This window comes from Rhea americana, unplaced genomic scaffold (genome assembly GCF_003343005.1).
Source record: "Rhea americana isolate MKP2758 unplaced genomic scaffold, rheAme1 scaffold_174, whole genome shotgun sequence".
Taxonomy (NCBI): domain Eukaryota; kingdom Metazoa; phylum Chordata; class Aves; order Rheiformes; family Rheidae; genus Rhea; species Rhea americana.
In genome coordinates this window covers 1,466,936-1,492,377 of record NW_028185861.1, presented here as the reverse complement: position 1 = coordinate 1,492,377, position 25,442 = coordinate 1,466,936, and the positions used below count along the sequence as shown (strand labels likewise).

Sequence of the window (25,442 nt, the reverse complement as noted above, 5' to 3'; positions counted from 1 at the left end):
AACCATTTGTCCTCTGCAAGTACCATCATGAGGTCTGTGACTCTCCAGGTGCCTCTCATTATAAGTTACTCCAGGGCTTTCTCAACATACAATAGTGGATTCTGTAGCCTTTCCATTCTGCAGAACTGTCCCAATCTGCATTTACCCAGCATAACTGTAACATTTATTAATCATTCAGTTAATTAGTAGGCCATTTTAGGAGACTAGGTATTTAGCAGGCTAGGTATTTTCATAAACTGTTAATATTACAGAAATGACTTTTTTTGGTCATTTCTTACTGACTATATTACTTCAAGGATATCTAAGCACCTACAGGCTTAGTTAATTTCGTCTTTGAACACCCACATAGGGTAATCCTCTAGTTTAGATAAAGGGACTGAATGAGGCTAAGACACAATCCACATGGTGACACCACAGAGGCAACATATGACCACGTTAGGGGAAGGGAGAGGGGAATACAAAATAAAAAACAATAATAATATWTTTTTTTTAAAGGTACATCCCCTGACTTTTGATAAACAGCTTCTCTTWATTCAAATGTGTGAGAAACATGTAGAAGTTAATGCAAAAGATGGATAGATTTACAGGAAGTCATGCTTTCGTATGACTAGTAAAGGCCAGACTGACCGTTCCTGCTGTGTCAAAATAAGAAAGCAAGAGCAACTTCTCCCATGGCTCTGATCCAGCAAGGCACTTAAGCATATGCTTAACCTTGAGTTTTGCAGGATGTGCTTAAGTGCTGTGCTGGAATAAGGCCAAAATGCAGGAGCCAGATAAAACTGTAGTTTCTGTGTTGGGATACTGCTCCCTTTCAGTTTCCATAGTCAGAGCAAGAGTAATAGAGGGGAAGAGCTGGTGAACTGTGAGCTATTTAGCTGCCCATCACAGCTTGACACTAATCTGTAGTTAGAGAGGGGATACAACTATAGCACAGCAATCATGGCAACAGTTCTCAATCAGTGCAACTACTGTTAATGGAGATGCAACATAAGCACATTATTATTTAGTAACTTAGACGACAAGCATGGATTTTAAACAACACAGCTGGCATATAAATTTAAATATCCAATATAGAGTCTATAGTAATCCTCCCTCAGCTTCTCTGTCTTCACACAAATAATTGGTCAGTTGTTAACATTAGGCCTCAGAGGATCGCTTACCTTTTTTTTTTTKTTGTTTGATTGTTTGTTTTTTAAGAGGTTTGATATTTTCACTATTGATTCATAGAACACTACACACACCTTCTGCTACATAGCAACAAAGCATCAGTTACCATCTGCCACTGGAGATTAGTCTTGACAGATGCAGCAACACCGTACTGCTCTTTGCAGGACAGTGAAATTAGTTGTCTCAGTTTTAGAGCTTCCTATAAGACATATTGTGTGAAAGTCACTTTTACTGTATGCCCTCTATATTGATTCTCTGTTCTCATGAAAATCAAATATTTGACTRGCATGTCAGTTTTGTTTAGACATAAATTCATAGTAGAGTGACAGAAAAGAATTATGACCCTGGCAAAGGGAGGATGCAAAAAAATCAAGTAGTAATCACACTAAACAGCAGATAATAATGGGAGGCAGGTGATTATGAAATACTTRTAGAATTACTGGAAAAGTAGGTGAAGAAAAACATACCTCATAGAATTTCAACTTTAGCATTAGATTAGTAGGGTTTTTTTTTTAAAAAAAAGTTCCTTTTCCAAGCCTACCTCAGTGAGCAGAAAATAAGGTATTCCAACTCTTATCCTGCCAATTTAACAACTTTCATAGATGCAACTGAAAGGATAGCATATCTAGAAGTAGTTATATTTTACAGAACAAGAACCTCAGTCTGTAGTTTTTGTTCCCATTTACCAGTTTCTAGAAATAGCTAGTCAGTGGAAATGAATTCATAGATGTTACTTGTTTCCTCTTATCCTAGTGAAGGCCATCAGTGATTACTGTGTGCCAGATAGGTATGGAGAAACTATCTCTCAAGAAACAACTGCTATATATATATATATATCATACAAATCAATTACTGATTGAAGTTAATTCATGCTTTAGGAGATATCTCTGATTCAGGTAGAGGAGCAGTATAGCACTAACAAACCAGTTTAATTAACTTACCCGGTTGTCTCACGCTAGGAACAGACAAGCTTCTCAGAGCAACAGTCGAAGATACAATTTCTCCACTAGAAAATCAGAGTTAACATGTTTCTGCTTTCTCCCATGCTGACAATTCATTGCTGCACCATGAGCTTTTTCTAAGTCAGATCAAGTGACTGGTCCAGTTAGCAGCCCAACCACATAACCATTCACTGATGTGGCAGAGGCACAGCACCAGGACTGGTGCCCTAAGGCAGCTTTGCTGCACAACTCTAAATGAATTACCCAATAGTAGTTTGGGGCTCCCACAAATAATCCCTTGAGTAGCTCAATCAGCTTCAGGTGATAAAATGGGTGGACTCCAACCCAGCTGGCTTGCATACCTAATTACCTCTAAGTTTTAGTTTAGCCTTACTAAAATAAGATCCATATATAGTCAATGGGGAAGCTAGGTGCCTTTGAAAGCCTCCTCGGGGAGAGCCTAAATTAGACAGGCAGGATCTCCCTCTGGAGCTCCTTCCATAGGCATCTACCTTTCCATCGACAGTGGAAGGAATTTAGGCACTTAAATTAAGAGAACTAGTTYACTGTGTGCTCAAAATATAGATGCTAATTAGCAGCCTATGTCTGACTGAACCTCCCCCCAATACAGCTTCCAAGCCAAGTATCTTAAAAATTAATACTATGTAATACCCTGCTAACATTAAAAAAAAGAAGGGGGGGGGGAGAATCCAGCATGTACCTGGATTGCAAACAGACCAAAAGTCAGGAATAGAGTAAGAGAGGATTTAAAAAGCTGATGGCAGGACCATACCTTAGTGACAGCTTCMGCATCTTCCAGGATTCATCGCAGCATAACCCCAGCGCTGCAGGGAAAGAAAGCAGGCAAAAAAATCCCTGTAGCCCAGAGCAAGGMGCTTGCACGAGGCACAAACGCCGTGCAGCTGTGGCGCTCAGCAAGGAGCCCGTCTTCCCAGCCCCTTCCCTGAGCACCTAACCCACTTCCTCTGTGGAAGCACTTCACAGCAGAGCCTTGCTAACACCCTAACAYCTTTCTAAAAAAATTTTTTTGTTTGTTTATTTTAAGTCAGGCAACTGCCTGGATGCTCCATCGCTCTCTGACTGCCGTGCAAATTGCGTGTTACAAGCAGAGCAGAAGCTCAGCCATGCTGGCTGCTCCTCACCTACGCGGTCTCACCCTCTCCCTCGCGCAGTGGCGCGCAAAACGCCAAAAGCAGCTCTGCAAGCGGCGCCCGCGTTAAAACCGGGAGCCGAAGGCCTCGGGGCTGAGCGAGGAACAAATTTGTGCAGGCGGGCAGAGCTGCGGCGGTGGCCGCGAGCCTGCCCGAGGGGAGGCCGCGGGGACAGGCCCGCGCGCGTCTCCTGGCGAGGTCTGGCCGCGCGGGGTGCTCCCCTCCTGGCGGGGGCGAGGCGCCAGCACGGCCGGGGGTGGCTGCAGGGGGGCCGCGAGGGGAAGGCGCCGCCGGCCCTCGCTGGTGCTGACGGGCGCCCAGGCCCGGCACCCCTCCTCTCGAGGCTCTCCGAGTGGMGGGGCTGGTACCGGTGGCGTTTCGTAGCCAGGGTCTCTCCCCAAGCGCCCAGATCCTCAGTTACGCCTCTAGGAACGACAGAGTACGAGAGCATTGAGCGGGTGAGGCAGGCGCCATTTTCTGCCCCACTGCCTGACCGCACGGGGCAGCTGCGTAAAATAATAGCAGAAACCTGTTACAAAAATTCGTTGCAATCTCAAAGGATGACTTTTACATTATCGTGGAGACTTTGCAGACGTATTAGCAGCAGCGAGTATCGCTCCATGCAAATTTTCAATTTCCTGAAGCTAGAGGAGCRTATTCTAACTAAAATAGATTTTATAAAGAAAAATTAAGTTCTTAGAGATATTATGAGAAATTTATGACCCCCCCAGCTATATTACTCTTCATAGGTCAATAACCTCGCGGCGGCGCTCTGCCCAGCTGGGCAACACTGCACGCAGGTTGTGCCGCGAGGGCGGCCGGGGCTCTGTGCCCGACGGCACCTCCGGAGCCCCGAGCGACGCCGCGCGGCTCCCTGGCCTTCGCGGCGCTCCTCCTGCCTGTCGTGCTCCTCCGCCCGGCAGCGGTGCCAGCCTCGATTCCTGAATGTTTTACAGCGTTCTCCGAGATCCGTCCTGAAAGGCACTTGAGAACCRTGAATTATTACTGTAATATAGATAATAGTTTTCATCTTATGAATGTTTTATAACGCTGCTCCAAATTCATGCCTGATGTAGCTCTAATAACTTAAGGAGAGTTAAAACTGGGGGGAATTTGCCCCGGCACGTGAGGCAGAGGACTCACCGAATGGCATCGCCTACACAGCCAAGCCAGAAACCTGCCCCGCGGCCCGCTTACCTGCCCCAAAACATCAGCTCGTGGCATTCTTTAAGCTCTCTGAGGTCCCACATGTCATCAAATGCCTGCTTCATGTCGAAACTATGTATCTAGTATGTTATATTGCTATACATAGGTAGGTTGTCTTTACTAAGAATTAGCAGACTTGATCACGTTTTTCTTTTTTTTTTTTTAACCTGTTTTGACTTAGTTATTGCAGTTGAAGGCAGGTTATTTTTCCCAGGAATGATCCTTATAATCAGATATTCCTACAGCTTTGAGTTGTTAGTCATGGGAGCGTAGCGCAGAGAACGGGAAGGGATCTTCTGTGCCACAGTCTGCTTCTCAAAAGCAACCCCATCATAAAAAGCCACGTAGAAAGCTTATCACGCACCTTTTTACACAACTGGGCGTTCTGATCCCCTACCCTAAAAAGAGACTGTTCATACACTTTACTGCTATGGAAGTTAGACAGATTCATCTAATTTCCAGGCAAAATCTATTCATGGCCATTTTATATAATTTTGTTCCTGAGCCAGCCTTCTTCAAATAGTTGGAAAAGCTTTTCTGAAGTGTCGTTTAACCCTCCCTGTCCTTTTATGTGTACGTGAAGAAGAATTATATTCCTACTCAATCTTCATTTTGTTAGCCTAAACAAGTCCACCGGTTTCAGTCTCCCTGTGCAGTGGGCTCTGGATTCATCCCATCATCTGGGCGGCCACCTCTGAGGAGTTTAGTGGGTGCATTCACAGGGCGAGCGTGCCAGAGTGAACCTATTTGTTTTCTCCTGAAACAAAAATGCTGCAGATGCAGCAGAAAGATGAAACAACTTAGCGAAAATTAACTTGGCATTTGCTGACAAAACTTATAATGAAGAAGTGGAAAATGCCATCAATCTTCATTTTGATGATAACATTTTTATCAAGGGACTGAAAGCAATGCACGGCTAGTACCAGACTAACAAAAGCCTATTGCTGACCAGATCTCCCTTAGATAAACAACCTAATAGAGAAATGACTGGGTATATGGCAGCCAGCTGTGAGAAAAAAGAAATATTTGCCAGATATCTGCTACCTGAACCTTGGAGAAATTCAGATCTATTTGGATTATAGTCCTTCCCCCATCCACGATTCTAATCTTCAGCATTACTACTGCTCCTCCCAGAGTTTATCCTCTTACCCTCCCAGTAGATTTGCAATAAACTGCCTCTCCAACTGGTTTTCACATCTTCTGTTTTTTGCTGTCTCGTTAGTGATCTTGACTGTTTTGCTTCTCATAGTCCTTCTCTCCTCCCTTCTCCCTCCATTCTTTCTTATTAAAGAAAAGTTCCATGAAATGTAATGAGAAATTTGATAAGCATCCAAATCCTACATAATAATGTACCCAATAGCACCTTTAAAGAYATGGGAACAACAGTAGTATTTCCTGTGAAGTTTTTGTATTTACAGTGATTCCTATAAAACCTATAGAACCTCTGCATTTATTCCTCCCAGATGGCAGCAGACTTTTCTTTAATGTCACAAAATAAATCACTGAAGATCCAGCTGATCTATTGGCTTTCACAATCTTTCTGCTGGATGTCACATTCACCAGGGTATGTAACTTCACCACTACAAAAGTCCAGCAGCTGTTACTAATGCTGGCYCCTGCAATATGATGAGTAAATGCAAGAGGGAGAATGTACTGGAGTAATTCTGGCTGATTTATGAAGCTAATCACAGAGAAACAAACTTTTAAACTATTAAGAGTAGTTTGGATAAGGATTAACTAGGCAGCCACCTTCATTTTTTTCACCAATAGAAATGATTAAAATACTATCACCAAATTGTAGTTAGAAAAATACATGCGTTGAGTATGCAGAGACATACTAGGTACTTGTAAGTCTTAATATCAATATTAGATAAAAGTATACCTCTGGAGATAGTGTGGGCAAGTAGAGCCACCTTTAAYGAAAATCAAAGGTGTGCAGCTGATAGAAACACAATTTCCAATCAAACATTAAGATTTACCAAATTTAGCAAGTAACTTCTGGGTTTTGAATGAGACATGAGGCTGAGTGATTAATTTGGAAAGAGTTAAAAAACACAAGATTAATTCCCTTGTAATGTGCATCTCCATTCTGGTTTTAGCATAAGCAGAATTAGAGTTTGGGAAGCTGCATCATTGCTAGATTTCTCAAGGAAGTGCACACATTTGCACGTTCTGCTACACACAGTTGGGCAAGCAATCACTCATCTGTCTTCCATGTTACTCATGTAAATTGCTATTTCAGTGCAAAAATATAAAGTTCTAGGCATCTGAATGACTGCACATATTATAAAATCAGCTGGGTTTGGGTACCAGCAAAAATGTTTGACACACCAAAATGACAAACATGCTCTTTTTTATTTTAACAGCTCTGCTATTTACTAGGGACTTTGTAATAAAAAAATTAAGTGCCTTACAACACTAAATGTAATCTCTTTTGCTGTAATAAGTTTAGAGGCAATCCTGACATAGCTAAATGCCTATTAAGAGAGGTCAAATGAGGATGAGTTTGCCAGCATCCTAAATTTAAAAGTTCAACTGAGAGAAAGTTTTGAAAATTCAACATTGGAAAAGCAGAGAAAAGGGAAGAGAGAGGAGGAAGAGAGRAGAGAAGATAAAAGTAAAGCTGAAAGAGTTCCAGATAAAAGAAACAGACAGAGCGAAAACACATTTTTCCATTATTAAAGAAAAAGTAACTGCAGGCCACACCATCAGATGTCATCTAGCAATGTCAGCTTAGGCCTTGATCCTCCAAACGATCAGGGATAGATTGCAGAGAGGGTACTTTAATTTTTGAGACTATTTTGCCATTTAATCCATAATATGTGAAATAGCCTGTAATATAGAGATTCCTTTTAGGTAGCAGAAAATCAACACATTCATGCAATTACAATAAAAAGGAAAACTRCTCATAAATACAAAGTCTTCGCACAATCAGAACTCATCCAGGAAGTTCATGAATTCACCAGGGTCCATCCATTGTCATTCATATGTCTTTGCATTGCAGAGAAGYGTCTTATGTCTCAGCGGGTTATTGTTTAATGGGCTAATGCACATTTTCTGTATGAAATGGTGCTGTGGAAGTTCTGTGGAGGAATATATAACTGGTAAAAAAAAGAGTACTTCCAAAAACTAAAAAAATCCCTACTTAGTCTCTTGGTGACAGAGAAGGCCAGCTTCAACCATCAAGGGAGTTATATCAGGCCCTTAATATTTTAGCCCCAAAGCAATATTACATGATACATGATACATGATACAGAAGAATCGCTTAGCTGCTTTATTTTTGTGCAGTTTGCAAAACTGGAATAAAATTTTGCCCAAAAAGAGCAACTGAAGTTTTTAATTCTGAGCACAGAGCTATTTGTACATCTCCTAATTGATACAACATGTTGCTCTATCTCACAACCAAAAATAAAGCACATTATATTGTAAGATCTTTTTTTAAAAAATATTACTTTAAWTTCTGCATCCAAACAATGCTCTTTGACTCTGTAATTTTTTGTTGCTAGCTGGTGAATGAGCAACAAGAAAGCAGACCCCTTCTGAGCCCCTCCATTGATGACTTTCTCTGTGAAACTAAACCAGAAGCTGTTGCAAGGCCTGTAACATCAAATACAGCAGGTAACCAAAATTCTTTATTACCTCTCAATAGGGAAAAAAATTCCGTTTCATCTTAATTCTAGTACTTTTTGTCAAGTGATTTCTTTTGGTCTCTTAAAAAGATTTGTTACTGTTTTCACAAAATTACAAACTGGTCTTAAACTATGAATTGACTAATCTATTACTAGAAAAACTTTGTTCATTACATTTAAATGCAAATCTGTTGAGATCCAAATCACATGTTTTCTAGCAGATCTTCAGTGCTGGGAAAAAGGGAACCTGTTTAAGTTCAACAGGGAGAACTTACCAGCTCAGCAAATCCTCATTCTGTTGTTTTCACAAAACTTTAACCCACGGATAAGCAACATTTAGGTCAGTTTTTAATTGGACCCACTCCTTATTTTAGGAAGATTTGCTTTAATAAAAAATTGGATGAAATGTCAGGGGACAGAAAATAGCTATCAAAAGAATATATCCAGCCTACATTCTACGTACTGAAAAGAATACATTTATTGCTGGTTTCAGAGGTTTTAATCATGAAAGGATCTAATAAATTTCTTAGCTGCTTTGTGATTCGGTGAGACAGTAGAACAGATATAAAAAAGAAAGAGAGAATCCTGAATGCATTCTGAATTAAGAAAGATATATTGTGTTTTAGAAGTGTTTTTAGAAATTGGCCTCCTACTGAGTGTTTGTGCAAAGGTAATCAAAGCAGTAGAGCTGGTCACCTGAGAAACAATATAGTTAATAGCACTATTATGTTCTATTGCTATCTCTTAATCTAATAAAACTTGACTTGTTAGAAGCCATCTAATTAAAATCTATATACATGCAAATTATTTAAAAGAATAATTATCAGTGGTGTGATTATCTTCACATCTAATTAATAGGCATCTCAAGCAAAATGCAGGTTTTAATAACAAAAACTGGAACATTGAATTAAATGAAGAATTGTAAATACTATTTTTCTATTGATATAGCTAAAGAATACAGGGATGAATATAAATACTTCAGGTCATTTAAGAGTTTTATTTGTTGTAAAAAATGTAAGTATCTGTAGCTCCTATATCTAGCAGATTTGRGGATGGCTAATCACATTTTTAATCAACAAAATTATACTTTGTTGTTCTGTGAAGATTGGTGAAGTTCAGTGATTTACCAAGAACACAGATGARGCACTGCAAGTGATTATACAGAATGATCTGTCAAAAACACCTACCCTATAGGCCAATAAAAAAGGAGTTTTGCTATGCTTTATGAGCTRTATAATTTAAAATGTTACTTTTTAAACAACTAGCAAGTGAAAAAAACAGACTGAAGCATGCCTTATATACTGATATAATCCAATAATAGAGAATAGACTTTATTATCATATCTGTCAATGTTTATCCCCCAAAAGACAGAAAAAAAACAAGCAACAACAGTAGACACAATTTCTTAGCATACTGTTACTCCTTTTTGACCTAAAACTAGGCAAATTTGGGGCAATTCATAYTGTTTCCAGGAGAAGAAAATTTCGTTATAATCTTCTGTGCTATAGTCTTTTGTTATTTCTTGGGCATGTCTTGTTAATTATAAAAATATTTAGTGTTCTGTTTCTTTCAATACAACAAAAATCTTTGCTGTCACAATCTCAAGCCCCTTCCAGTCAGCCTGTAGTCTCACAGCTCTCTCTTTCTAAGGATCGTTTTCAGAGTGCTAGGTCTGACTATGTTTGCAGCTTTTCTAGCCTGACTGCTTCTTCCTTACCTTTCACATGTTTTCTGCCTCATACAGACACAGCCTTCAGAAAACAGTGACATCTACTGTTCTTTGTCACCTTTTAACCCATGGGCAAACGCTAATTAGGTCTTGTTTTCTCCAGTTCCTTTCTTAACTATAAAAAGATTAATTTGCGTTAACTCTGGAATTACTTTTTGTCCAGCAATATGTTCCAGTATTTGTGATGGAGTCTGCTTCTATATACAGTTCTCTTATATTACTGAAAGAAAACACATTTTAGGCTATGATTTTTAAAGAAGCATAAGAGAGGCCAATTTCTCAATGAACTAATGAGAGCTAAGCATCCAAATCTCCTCTGTAGTTTTTAAGCTTTGTCCAGAAACACTGAGAATACAAATATCATATCCTTTTTGCCACAGATGAATAGTTCTAGGAAACTAAGATGAGTTGCATGAGTAGGACAAGAAAGATTGGTTCAGAGCATTATTTCTTCAGGAATATTTTTTTTTAATATATTTTAAATGATTAATAAAAATAATTAAATATAATTTAGCATCTCTGAAAAACATTTCTGAATGTGAAATGTTAGAGACAGGGGTCCATGCCTTACTTTTTTTCCTTAATGGCATGTGGCATATCAGTAGTATCCTAAGCAGCTGTTACTACTACCTGATAAGCTAAGACTGAATCATATTTTATCTGCAAGCTCAGTTTTACCGGAAACTCCCCTATCATAAGAAAAGCTGTGGACTAAGATTTTCAAAAGTGACTAGTTATTTGCAATACCTAAGAAGATGTCTTAAGAGAACCCGATTTTCAGAGGGAAAGCCCTTTATGCAAATCAGGTATTCTTAAACTGAATCAAGTTAAGCACCTAAAATTACCAGTCATTTTTGAATATGCTAGCCATCATCTTTAGTCAGGAGATAAACACTCACTATAGTCAAATGCAGATACATTAACTTAGTAATTTCTTTTCCAATTAAAATATAGATTAACAAATGTGAGCTATTTGAATTAAAACAACATTGAATTCTAACATTTTGTCTCTAAGTGTTATCAACAGCTTTGGATCTCTTGGATCTTAGTGAACCTGTCTTACAAACCCAAAACAAAGCAAAGAAATCAGAGAATGCATCAAGAGGTGAAGGTTTAAAAGCTTCAACCCACAGAAAGAAGACAGACAATTCTGACCTTATCAATGTGGATACTGAGCAGAAAGTCCAGACTGTTAGAGTTTCAGACAAGTCTTCACTAGATTTAGGTAAGAGTGTAGTTATTTTATCAGTGCTACACAGCCTTGCTTAGCACAAATTCCTCCTTGTTACTATCACAAAATAAGAAGAAAGACCAGAATTTTCATTTCATCACACTTTAGCAGGGAGTGTAAACTTTGTTCCACATTGTAAACCACTGTCATTAGAAGCACATTTTGCCAACAACTTGAAAATTCTACTGTTGGGGGTAATGTAAAGGATACTTGGGGAAAAATATCTATTTACTATTTTTGATACCATTTACTACAAATTTAATACACCTCTCTCATGAAGATGCATCTTCTTTCGTCATTTCTATACCTTTGTCATTATAGCTACTAAGTTTTCAGTAAACGTGCAAATAAAGATTTGCATCTACCTGAATGGGTTTTTTCAAAAGAAGAGTTTAAGCACGGTCAATAAAATAGTAGAAGAATCTACAGAGGTATCAGGAGAGGCTGGACTAGGACCCAAAGCAAAGGCAGCACACATTGGGTGTCCTTTTCAGAACGGCAGATGTCAAAAATACACATCCTATTTGTAATATAGTGCTTTATCTAGACATATCAGAGGAAAAAAAGTTCCACTCTTGACAGTTGGTTCATGCAGATTGGGAAAAWAAAATAAAATAAAATAAAAAAAAGCACCAGCACAACTCGATATCCTGTCAAGCACGATCCACAGATGAGCTTTGGAAAAGGTGAATTTAATTCAGTTACATCCAAAAGGAATGACTTGCATTTCAAATGAGAAATTTGCAAGGTAAATCTAATTTATATCAAGGTAGCAACATTTACATTCATCAACATAGAAGTTGTGTTGCAGGCAGACATATGAGTAAGTAATACCAGTTGCCTACGCAGTCATTTTTACATGGTAGTCACTAGAAGAAGCTATATTCTTACAAATTGACCTAGTTTTTTTAATTAGAAAATTGAAAATACTGAATATTATCACAGAGCAATTATAATTTTATCATCAGATATAAATTATATATAAATCACTGGCTTTAAGTCAAGAGTTCCAGTCAGATTCTGACTATCAATACTTTATTTTATGGCCATTAAAATCTAGATTTGGAAAAATGATGCTAATTCTCAAGTATTTTCAGAGTATTTCTGCTAGAAAGCTGTACAACATTTTTGCAGATTGGACTTTAATTAAAACATTCTTTCATAACTTAGCTTCACAATTTCCTCTACAACTTACATTTAACAGAAGAGAGAAAATTTTCTGCAGTAGATTCTGTAACAAATCTATGTTTTCTTTTCTTGTTTTTCAGTTGATATTCAGACACAGCTAGAAAAATGGGATGAGGTGAATTTTCATGGAGACAGGAGCAGCAAGGGCCACCCATCTACAGAGCGAACATCATCATCCAGAGCTCCATCAAAAGAGCTTTTATGGTACAACATTTTGCTTTCTTTACAAAAATATTTCTAGTCCAGTTCTCTTAATTTACAGAAATGATAGCTTTATGCCAAGTCATAATTTCATTGAATCTCTTATGATTACATTAACAGTGTTCAGGTAGACATTTTAGACTATGTTATAAGCAAGTGCACCATAAAATTACATTTTCCCAGCAATTTTTAAAGTTTTGAAAAGTAGCACGTGCAATTACTAAATAAATAGTGGTGAGAATTCCACAGGCAGATACAGTGATCTAAAAAAAAAAACTAGAAAAATGTGAATAAAATGGGTAAAAAAGGGTACTTTGCAGTGATTTGTCTATCACTGGCTGTCCAGTAAAAATTCTTTGGAATCAAGAGGGCAGAAGTTGTGTGTATTACTGGATGAGGCACAAGAAAGTATTCAAGCCAAGTACTGCCTTTCTCACACCGTTCAGGTGAAGTTGCAGACGGTATACATGAGGGCAGAACTGGGCTTCACCTTTCAGAACAGTTCATGCATTGCTTAATTCTGCTGCCTTCTTGGTGTGTGAGCTACAGTCATTCTCTACATTATGCATAAGCATAATTAGCATTAGCATTGTCATACACTTGAACCAGTTTTCTGTCCAGCTGATACCGAGCTTCTACCTTACCCTGCCTATTATCCGAGTGTTTCATTAGCTGCAAGTTTTGCACAAGAGTTTTGCTCAGTTCACCTGATTGTTCTTCAGGATTTCATTTTCTAAGAAAGAAAAATATTACGAAATCATGCCATAAAAAAGTGCATGAGCCAAGTTGAAGTTGTGTGTTATGGTGGATGATTCTCAGCCATTGACTCCTGTTACGGTCTTGTGACATTGCCTAATCTTTGTGAGCCTTGTTTTCCTTTGCTATGAAATTGAAGTATAGTGGCACAGGCAAAGTGTTGAATCTATTATACTTGTTTCATACCAATAGACATCCAGGGCTCTACTGGTGAATCAGGCCCAACTCTGTTCTGTTGTATTGGCTAGTGTCTGCATGAGACTGAAAAGCATAGCAGTGGGAACACTGAGATGGGTGCAGGCACTTTTGATATCTGCGAGTTAAAGAATTCAGCTAAAAAATAGCCCAATTAGTCAGTGTATGCTTATGAAACTGGCAGACAGAAGGCAGTGTTTTTAGCATGCACTGATGAATATGTAATGCATTATTTATAGGTCCACGGAAAACAGATCACAGTCTGAGCTGACTAATGTCAAGAGTGCCTTGGATTCTGATTCCACATCAGATTTAGAACTAGCACCTGCAACACAGGTAAGATGATTTAGCAGATTCAGTAACATAAAAAAAGCAAATGGAAACTGTCCCACTGGCTAACTGTTCATATTCTGGAAGAACTATTTAACAGATATTTTCAGGATCAGCAGTTAAAAGACTCATATAGCTGAATTTTCACACAGCTTCCAAATTAAGGTTTTAGGAAACTGAAATAACTGTCAGCATCTCAACATTCAATATTTAATGCTGSAGTGAACTGTGACCCTCCTGTACAGAAGAAAGACTTCAAACTAGAATTTGCAGCAGTATCTTTCCCTTCCTTCAGTTCTGAAATTCTAACCTCTAATGCTTCCCTCTGCTTGTTAGATACATTTTCTCAAGGTCTCTTGGTCAACTGAGAATCCCCAGAATTGGGAAACTGCTAAGGAATACAGGAAGCAATCCTTAGGCCAATGCTCATTAGCAGTTCATCTCCACAGGTAGGGTTGCAGTGTGGTCACACGAATTTTTCCTGCTAAAAAAATAACTTTAATATGGTGGGCTGCAGACTGAAGGTTTGTAGATTTTTCCTCATTTTAGTGTCATATGGTATATTGGACAGGACTTTCTAGAAGTGATTATGGTGTATATAAAAATATATACATATATATGTGTGTGTGTACAAACATACATTTATATATGCATTCACATAGTTCAGGCTGCTTTTCTGCTTTTTATTTCTTAACTGAACAATTTCAAGTTCAGTCAATGCCACTGGCCGGGAGGAGAGAAAGTTGTTTGCTGGATTCACTTTTAGTTGAAAATAATTTTCTTCTCTTCCACTGCTATTTTTTGGCCTGGTCTTCAAAACYTTTTTGTCAGAAGGAAAATCAGGAAATTAATGCAAATGAATGGCCCATTTCGAAAATGGAAGAATGAGACACCAATATTCTAAGTGTCTTTCCTGAGATCATGTGGCAGGTTTTGCAGAAACAGAAAATAGAACCCAGTTCTCAGGATCCATTCCTGTGTTTGGGTTAGGGAATAATCCTCCTTTCCTGCCCTGCTGTCTCTACATTACAAACAGGATGTTTTCCCCTTTGGAAATCCTAGCTCCAATTCATGAAATATAGAAGGGAAATCTTCCCTTTCTATATAGTAGATTTATGCAGCTTTGTAATGGAAAAAATACTATTTCATAGTATAGTCCATTTGCATGGACAGCATGTTTCCACACGCTTTGTTCAGCTTATTTTTAGATATCCCTAGACTCTTTTTAGGAGGATATTCCTCAGCCTAATAAATCTAAATGTCAGGGAGCTTATGTTCAACCTAGATGTGTGTAAATCAAGCAGACAGTCACAGCATTTAATTTCTGTGGCCTTCTGTAAAAGCAATTGCAGATCTATATAACATCTCTATTTTATAGGRTCTCTTACCAATTTCTCTTCCAGTAGAAAAACTGTGGAAGCAAAAATCTCCATTTTAATTCAGTATAGGTTCAGTCAGTTCAGACTCCATTCAGTTTGGTAAAATGGCTGGTATATCAAGACAAAAAAATTTTAAGTTGAATTGACCATCTTGAAACATAAGTAGAGTATAAAATTCTTACCTATTAGCCAAGTATATTTTATGCTTTGTTTTGTTTTATCATTTCTCATAAGCAGCACTTTTTTCAATCTTGTGACCTACTCAAGTCATGAAACGTTGTTGAGCTGTTAATTAGTAGTACGAACAACTGACCTGAAGACCACCTTCTGAGACCGCCTTCTTATTCTTGATAGTCTACCAAGAAATTTAGTATTTTCAACCAGTTTATGCTTGGACTGTCAAAGTTGTCACTTCCCAACAACCAGGCTCATCTGTCTTGATAGAGTTCTTAATAGCCTGCTTGTAAAAGAAATCACATTCAAGCTTTTATCAAAGCATACATTTTCCATATTTTGTCCTCTATTGATCTTGCCTACCTCATTTAAGTGTAATGTTCACATACGCAACAGATCCTGCCATACCCTAAAGCTTTTATCTTGTAAAACTTGCTGCAGTTTGCCATCAGCAATTTCTGAGACAATCACCTTCATCATTCATTTTTGACATGTTAACTTTAGTTCCTCAAAGTGAAAAGCTAAGTAAATGCTTCAAATTTTCATACTGGCATTAAAGATATGCAGTCTTCTTAACCATTTATACGAATACAAAATTACAAAGGTAAGCTTTGAATTAACAAAGAAAAAAATAATTTGAAGGCTGGAATGGGCAGTAGCAAGGTAGCTGTCGTTGAATGTTGCCTTCTTCCTTCTCAATATTCTGCTCACAGCATATGCTACCCAATATTAACTTTTAAAATGTATTTGCCCAAGCATCTTTGTTGTTCCTTTTATTGGCCACCCTGGGCCAATTAAAGGTTTTATTGGCACTGAGATATCCTGCAGTATTTGGGGTTTATTAAAGATTTATTTTCTCTTTGATAATTACAAACTGCAGTGGTGGATAATGTTTTTAGTATGTTCAATTGTGCAAGCATAAATTCTCCTCATGTTTGCACACCCTAACCACAATTTCAAACTTGAGCCTCTCACTCAGGACATTCTAGATGTTTTATTGAGCACTCAGAGTGCATAAATAGACACCCTGCCATACTAGAAAAATGTACCTAATTCTTTTACCTCAATACTCTTAGGCCAAGATATAGCCCAAAGCTTGTAGACTTTGAAATTTTTAGTTTCACACAGCAATATTTAGACTACATAATTTACTCTCCACTTTTCCCAAATAGCTGTGATAAGACTAACAGGCCCAGCTCTTCTTGGATGTGCCAATTACTCTAACAAAATGAGGAGTTACCAGGGTGAGATTTAGCTCATTACTTGAAAACCTGCTCAAAAGTTAAGACTACAATTTAAGCCTCTCACCAACAGTTAAGGTCCAACAGCACATAAGCAGACAACAAGTGCAGGAAAGTGTGCGCAAATGCATTGGAATGGAAGATTTTGTCCCTGAAGACAGCAGCCAGTGATCAGCTACAGCACCTCCGCTGTAGAGTGGTGAGCATATCAAACCGCAGCGTATGCAGACTGTCCATGCCTCAGACATGCCCATTCCACCCTGACCCATACCCCAYCTCGGGCTCCCCTTAGCAGATGTGACTGCAGAGTCCCACTCCATCATCGGCTGGAGATACGAAGTTCTTCAGTGCTGGCACTCCATTCCCATCCCCCGTCTTCCCACACTAATGAAAGGCAGCATGTCTATTATATACGGGGTCTTTCATTTCTGAATATCACAACTCAGAATATGACTCTGCATTGTCTATATGTGAATGCAGCTTATGGAGGTTTTGTCAGTAACATCTTTTTTCCCTTCTGGCTGAGGGCAGCTGTGCGTTTAATGGAGGAGAAGGTGTATTTGTGTAGGGATTAYTAGGGGGCAATGCGTGTGCTCCAACATGTGGCAGAGGAAAGGATGTCTGCGCTTCTTTCTCCTCTTCCCCTTTTCCCTTCCAGTGCCTCAACGAGGTCACGCTCCCCTTCTAGAGACTAATCAATCTGAAAACAATGATTTACAATATTGTTTTTGACCTATTACAGTAAGAAATTACAGTCACTGGAAAAAAAAAGATTCAAAAGGTAATCAAACTTTTTGCAGGAGTCAACTCCTAAATAACGAAACAACTAGGAACATAATTAATGTCTGTCAACATAGTTTTGTGTCAAGAAAACTCAAATTTATTCTTTGATCAGATTGTAAGTTTAGTTGATAAATGTTGCTGTGTGATCTTCTGCAAGATGTATGACTTAGCACACCATATTCTGCTTTAAAAATTAGCATCATGCAGTTTGAATAAAGCAGTATTAAATGGATTAAAAATGGCTAACTTCTCAGGAAGAGCAGTGATTTACCAGGTATCATATTCACATGGGAGTTTCTTCTTTGATTCCAAAGAGAAACTGTGATCTTCGATATTAATGATCTAAAGTAAATATGTCAATAAATATGTAAGTCATTCCTAATGAAATTTGCACAAGACACAAAGGATGAATAAAAAAAAATATACACAAGAGAGACATAAAAATGACCTGGTGATCAAGACACCTGTATAGATACATATTCTAATACAGTCACTTTCAGACTGAGAATGCAGGCTCTACATACAGCAGGATGCTGGAAAGCAGTTCTGGAAAGGATCCATGGCTCATAGTATTCAGAAACGTCAACATGAGCTCCCTGTGCAATACTGTAACAAGAAGAGCATATATAAATATGCAAAATCAGTGGATCATATATATATGTCTATATAGGAGACTTCTGTATACAATATGGACAAGATGGATGCTGGAATATAGTACTCACTTTTGCTGTCTGTATTGTAAAATGGCTATAAAAATTAAAGAGGGTGAGTAAAAAAGCCACAAAAAAGGTTGAAATCTGAATAAAATGCCTCATAATAAGATATTTAAGATCTGAGTTTCTTTGGGTCATTAAAAGACAATTAAAAGATGATTTCAGTCATGAGTATATTTGCACAGAGAAAATAACAGGTACTAAAAAGTGTTTTAAACTACTGGAGAAAGAACAAGAATTGATAGCTGGAAATGGAAGCCAGAGAAGTTAAAAGTAATAAGGGAAGCAAGGAGGGCAATTAAACAAATTTCCAAACAAGGTGATAAGATTACAGTCTCTTGGTAGTTTCAGATTAAATCCAGGCACTTTTCTCAATGACATATTCCAGGCAACCTCAATTTACTCTCTGTGGAATGTCAGGTTCCTCTTATAGATGTCTGAGTGATAGATACAGTTGTGTGATAATATAGACAAATTGACTGTTTGAACCAGTCATCTCTTCTGCCCTAAATTCTGTTAATCAGTAAAGTATAGGTTTTGCATACATGGATTGTTTTTTGATACATTTTCAATGACAACCTGAAATCTCCTACTGCCCTTTTCAAAAGCAAAACAAAAATATAGTTGCTAAACAACATAGAACACCGGTGGCAGATGTGAAAACAGAAACAGCGTATCCTGACTCCTCAGTGTGGACCTTTCCTCAAACCCTCTGTTTTATGCTACTTTGCAAGTCCAGAAGCCAGCACAGAACATAAAACAATGCACAGGGCGCCCTTCTTTGTCAAACACTTCCCACAGAATTTGTGCTGTTCAACTCAATATACATTTCATTCATTAATCTCTACCTGAAAACCTGAAGATTCAGGAACAAAACAGACACTTTAGGGCTAGACTGAGAAAGGAATGTCATCTTTCTAATTTAAGAAAGTGTAATGCACACACAGACATGCATGGTCTGGCTATGCATTGTATATTATGTATATGAACATCTAGGCATGTGCAACAGGGCACATTCCAACATTGCAGAAACAGCCCAATGAATCTGAAGTGAGAAAAATTATTCCTTATAGGAATATAGTTCACTGTAATTGAATATTACAARTACAGTCAGAAATATAATCACATAAATTAATGCAGTTGAGACCATGGGCAGGCAAACGGCTAATGAGTGTAACCTCTGACAAACACAAGGGAAGAGCTCAGCAGTCAGAGCTGTATTTCACAAGGCTCAGCCACTTTCTGCTTTTCCTTGCCATCCCACAACACTGTTTGGTTTTGTAYTGTGCCTTTTGTACAATAAAATAAAAGAGTAGGCAGAAACTGGTTAGGTGCGTTTCTAAGGGGAATAACTGCAAGTAAGGCATAGAAAAGAGAGCTACTAATTGGAAAAAATGAATGATTTATCCCTTCAGTGAAATTCATAACAAATCTGGCTCTCCAATGCGATCTCAAACTAGAATCTGAAAGAGAAACACAAACTACTCAGGGAAAATTAGATGCTTTCTTCTTGGAGCATAGTGAATGGAATGCATTGCCACCGTCAGAATAGAGCAGTAGAAATAATCAATGTTAAATTCCTAATTAAAAAAGCCAGCTATTCCCTTCTTAGCCCAACTTCTGCACTGTCTTTTCTTGAATATCTCTTTAGCTGTCTTTAACGCTTGTAAATTTTGAGGGAAAACTCTGGAGAAGATAAATTACTCWGCTGACTATGAGGAATGATCTCTGCTACAATGTGAGAGAGAATTAGGAGGAATTCATGCAGGGACAGAACTAGCTTTGCCCAAGATAAGGGCCACTTTTGGCTCTAGACAATTAAGGGTAGGAAATAACTCAGAAATTTGAAATAGAGTATATCATCCTTTTCTGTTTTATTCTATTTTTTCTTTTTTTTAGGCACGATCAACTAAGGAGCAGCGTTGGGGAGGGCCTCTCCTCTCTAGAAATCACTCTTTGGAGGAAGAATTTGAAAGAGCAAAGGCAGCTGTTGAGGTATTCCTTTTTTTTTTTTTCCCCTCATTTTCAATTAATGTTCAGTGGATTGCATATTCATCTTGCAGCACAGGTAGAAGAGAAAGCTTTGGCTAGATTATTCAAAACGGAGAAAAAGATACATTTCACGCAATTACTCATTTAAAATAGCAATTTCTCCCTTAACAAAAAATAGAACCTTTGATATAAATAGAGATATGCCAGAACCAATTTTATAAGCTAGATTTTATCTTACTGTACTGGGTGAAGAAAAATTCCCCATAAATGTAACTGCTTTTATATTCGATACATGAGTGAAAAAAAAAATTTCCCAGTGACTAAACGTGCACAGTCAGTTATTTCAGCTCAGGATAGGCAGGATGGGAGTCTGAACTCAGACATATACCAAGTCTTTTCATCCACACAGAAACTGCAATTCAGAATCTTTTATAAACAGAATAATTACTTGCTGTAATGGATGAGTAAATTTGCAGCAGTAACCATGCACCAATGCATTTTTATAAATAATAGTATAAAGTTAAGTATAGAAGTATTCTCTTTTCCAGATACATGGATTTAGTTCAAAAAGGTGCAGGTATTCTGCTAGTTCTCCTATTACAATTCTGTTTTTCCCTAACTAGCACTTTCCTAACATAAAAAAGGCTCTTAAGTGTCCAGTACCAGCGCTGCCAATTGAAATCCTGAATGTGTTTGGAGACAAGGTACCTTACAGCTTTTTTTGACAGAAGTCAATGAAGATAAAGATACAACCACTGATCTTGAGCATAATATCATCTCGGGTTCAGTCAGTAACCCTTCAAAACCCCATCCCCACAAACAGCCAAGACAGCTGCATCCTCCTGAGGACAAAATCCAGGCAGAAGTACACAACAGCCAATACAATAAGTTTTTTAATGGGAAGGATGTAGCTGTGAAATTGCCTCCTCAAATATAATTATTTTTAGTGTGTCCTTCAGCCTTGCTAGCTTCCAAATGTCTAAGAAACTTGGAAGAAGTTGGGATTTAGATATAGATTTTAGTGGTTGTATCTAACTTGAGTTTTGTACCATTGTAATTCTAGTGTTGTTATTTGAATTATTTATTCTAGATGAATACTTGTTTACTGAAAACAAAAGTAGAGCCAAATCATATACTGGCTTYTAACTAGCAATGAAACACCTCATTTAAGAAGTTAAATTAATTTTCAGAGTTTGTTCATAATGTGATAAAGTAAGACTGAGGAGTTTCTACCATTATTTCATAGAATCCTGCTACTTGTAAAGCAGTTCTTGGCTCAGCTAAAATGCTAAAATGAACACAGTCAGTAGTAAGTGAGCTGTTTCATAAACTGTAAACTGAATGCATTTCTCTTGTATTTTTTGAGTGCATCAGTTTTCCTGGTCAAATAGATTCTTTATAAACAACTGCTGGTGATGCACAATAGGTTTTATGTTGCATATCATACACATTTATTACTGGTAGGAAAGGAGAGACTTGCTTTCAGATTGCCACTGTTGAACATTCTCTAGACATTCCTAATTGCATTGCAGACTGATTCTTAAGGTAGGACATATTGTGGTGTAATCTGTGATTCAGGCACAGGGAATTTGATCATGAATATTATCTGCATTATAGTCAGTGGTAAAGCAAGTGGTGTCACTACTCTTGCAATGGGCAGAAACTATGTGTAATGCAAAGTTCCTAGACATTCAACAGAAAAAGACATATGTTAAGACTAATAACAGATTACAAGACATTATTGAATTTCTTTACAGAGTAAAGTAGAGAGAGGAATATATTGTAAAACAAGCCTGCACATTAAAAAGGTCACTCTGAGGCAACAAAGACAGATTATTAAAATGCTTTAATGTAATCTGGAAAACAGCTATTAAAGAGAATCTAATTAAATGTTTCCCCAACTGTGTAGCTGGCAGTCTAAGTAATTCCTTCTGCTTAAAATAGAAACTTGTACCAGGTAGTTAAAATGTAAAGGAAAGGATGCTTCAAGACCTTATACAGCAGTTATTTTCATTTGCATATGAAAAGAATTGAATTTTCATCCTAGCCAAAATGTAGTGGTAAGAAGGGTAGAGTGGTTGAAATAAATTGCAGCCCATCTCAGAAAGATTAATGCTTTCTTAAGAAGAGAATAGATACAGTTCAAAAATTCATCTTTTAGGCTTTGGATGTTTCTGGTATAGTCTTCAATTGAGAAAGCTCCAAGTGGTAAGATTAGCCAGAAACCTGACCAGGAAAAGGATGCAAATCTCAGGTTCTTTGTGGCCTATTTTGAAAGGAATTAATTAACAATTCAGTAAATTAAGATGCCAAATGATCCTGCACCCAGTATTCACTTTAGAGCTTTGGGAATGGTTTTAAGATGTCAAACCCTGAGATTAATGAAGATCTGTGAGGTAATTTTTTTCTTAAGAAGGTTTAAAGATATTTATGCCTTTAGGGAATCATTAAAGAATAAAGAGGTAAGTAAATTAGCTTTATTACTAGAGAGGGTCCAGATTCATTTGCAATGATTGGGTCCTTGTAGACTTGGCTATTTCTTCTGTCATGCTAGAAACTGAATTTGATTGTCATGTTGTCCATTTGCACTGTATGTGAGGAAAGCAAAAATAGCCTAAAATCTTCATGATTTCCAAGTACTATAACAAATATGTTTTTAAAATAATTTTTGTAATAATTAGCTGTGTTTTTACCTCTGCAATTGTTACTTTTGAATTTTTAAAAATTGCTACGGCAGGGAGTCAGATCCACAAAAATCCGTATTTATATTCTGTTAAAAAGATTGCTTTACCCTCCACTATCCAACTGCTAATGAGTTATAATAAATAAAAATGAAGACAGTGCAAAAGTTGCAAATGAAAAATATCTCAGACCTATGCAAAAAGAAATCTTAGTATTTTCTTAYGTCACATTTCCCTGCTGTAGAGATTAGGTCATATATGCCACACACTTTTGCAGGTTTATAGAAAAGAAATTTCAAGCTGTCCATCTCTGCATCATTTTATATACGACACAATGTCACGAGTGCTCTGAAGTATAATATATTGTTAAGAAGCATCAGAACATACTACAGCTAAATTATGTGACAGTAGTAGCAGGAAGATAGGATTAAAATATTTTAGCCTAGGGAAACATATTCCAAAACTATCAGCTTTGTGGTTTACAAGAATACTTGTTAGAAACCTTTCCATAAGGATGCTATTCCAGTCTCGTTCTTTCTACCTCCCTGCTGGATCTTCTCAAGAGTGCCTAAATCCCATTTTAAATTGGAACCTAATAGCTTGAGTCACTTAGATGCATCTTACTTGGCATTCTCTATAAAATCACAATGGGGATCTTTGTCTTGATACAAATTTGTTTTATCTAAGCTTTACTAAAGATGAATACTTCAAATTTTGTTTTGAGAAAATACCAGCTGAGGAAACTTCATGTAGTTAGCACAAAAATACAATTCTTTTTGTGTCTTTCACATGAAAGAGTAAGTTGATGTAATAATTCATGGAAAAAAATAAAACAACCACGGAAGCTTTGTTTGTTATGCATTCATCAAGAAGGAACGTTGCAAATTAATTTCTGGAAATACAGGACTGCCAAAATTCTAATCTAAAAATGATGAAAAGAAGAGGTAAGTTTAGAAATTACCCATGAATATTCAGAAAGTGCCCCCTCTTCATTGCATCCTAGGAAATAAATAGCCTGGAGATATTTTGCCTCCCTTTTATTTAACTGTTTCAGCATATTTTTCAGTGCTAACAAGAGTAAAAATACCCTGTTTGGCAAAATGCAGAATATTATGCATGTAAGGAGTCAGACAGTAAAAAACATTTCTCCTAGTTGTCATTCCATTTAAATGCTGCAGATGATCTGAGAATGTGTTAAATGTGTTCAAATGCTCTGAAACCTTTTGGTATGTCCAAAGTAATTCACCACCGTTAAGACAACAGAAGCATTGAAATGAAGTAATTGGCACCAGTCACATAGCAAAAAGAGTTAGAATTAGATCTAGGAGTCTTGATCAAGGGCCAGATTTTCAGAAGCACTCAACATTAGTTTAACCGACTTGCTACTGAAATCAATGGTAAAACTGCCACCAGCATCACTTGAAAAAGACTTAGCCCTTTAACAAAGACTATATGACATTTATAGTCTTCTTCTTCATGAATGTTAAAATGTTCTGCTATAACATTGTTAATTGTCATGGAAATATTACAGCATTTTATCAGGTGCCATAATTGAGTGTGATCCAGCTGTTCAGCGCAGCTTCGTCTTACCAGTTTCAGAAACCCGTACCCTGGCATGGTAAAAAGTGTGGAACTTACCATCTTGGGTGCCAGCACCCCGTATGCCACCTGTATTTAGGAGGCTGTACGTGATGCAGGAGTCCTAAACTGGAAGAGAACCTGCAGCCCTCTCCTGTGCATTGGAAGTGTCTGTCCTAGTCCCTGCACTGAGAAAAGGTACAATCCCCAGCTACAGACTTTCACAGCAGGTCCTATCCTGTCAGGTGACTGGACATACACAGGATTTTCTAGATCCTGTACGTGTGATCTGGTGATCTAGTACATAGGATCTTCTATGTCACACACATATGCTTCTGCATTCCTGTTTTCCAAATGCCTCCATTTTGACTGCARGTTGTATGGATGCAGATAAGCTTATGTTTCAACTAAAAAAATATCCAAAATGTTCTCTTTAAATACAACAACAGGAAGAAGAAGGAGAAGACAAGAGTTACTTAACACAGGGYTATGTCACAGAGCTATCGCAACACTTTAGCTGGTATTATGTAATATTAAATATTCTGCTCTGTACATTTGTCTAAGTTAAAAATATTCTATTAATCCATAGCTTAGTAAGGTAGGTAAGAGAGACATCATTTTCACTAGCTTCTGATTAATAAGGAGATGAATAAACTGTAGCACACTTTTTATTAAKACCTAAGAGTCAGGGGCTTGATCTCCCACAAAATGGTAAGAGGAGTGAGACCGCTGAACTCACCTGGTCTTGGTCTTTGCTGTCGAGGCCATTAACGGTTCAAGTTCAGGTGTGGGAAACTTAGCCCTCCACGCAATTCCATGACAACTGCATCAGAAGATGAAAAGCCAAAGCAAAACCACATGAACTACCCACAACGTCTCTGCCAGGCTTGCTTCCTCCTCTGGCAGTCACATACGGGACTCAACCCCATTTGGCCCAAACAAGCAGCTTTCTAGTCTTAGTTACAAAGTAACAGTTGGATCCTAGCACTGTAGTACAGGCCTTACAGCAAAGCTGGTCATCTCCTCATTACATTTTTCCTCCACTTTTTTACTCACTGTAGATAAACATTAGGCATGGCTGCTTGAAATGGTAATAATTAGTTAAACTAAGTTAAAGTACAGTATGCACACAGTGAGCTTCTGTGTGAGTTATAAA

The 25,442-nt window shown here is 37.7% G+C and overlaps 1 protein-coding gene across 1 annotated transcript in view; it reads left to right on the top strand.

Moving 5' to 3' along the window:
* PEX5L (peroxisomal biogenesis factor 5 like) overlaps positions 1-25,442 on the top strand; it is a 49,965-nt gene that overhangs the window by 16,107 nt on the left and 8,416 nt on the right. The window contains exons 3-7 of the mRNA XM_085301223.1: positions 7,993-8,104; positions 10,860-11,069; positions 12,344-12,467; positions 13,655-13,751; positions 19,935-20,030. Coding sequence (XP_085157349.1) covers positions 7,993-8,104; positions 10,860-11,069; positions 12,344-12,467; positions 13,655-13,751; positions 19,935-20,030 — 639 coding nt within the window. The remainder of the gene's footprint in view (positions 1-7,992; positions 8,105-10,859; positions 11,070-12,343; positions 12,468-13,654; positions 13,752-19,934; positions 20,031-25,442) is intronic.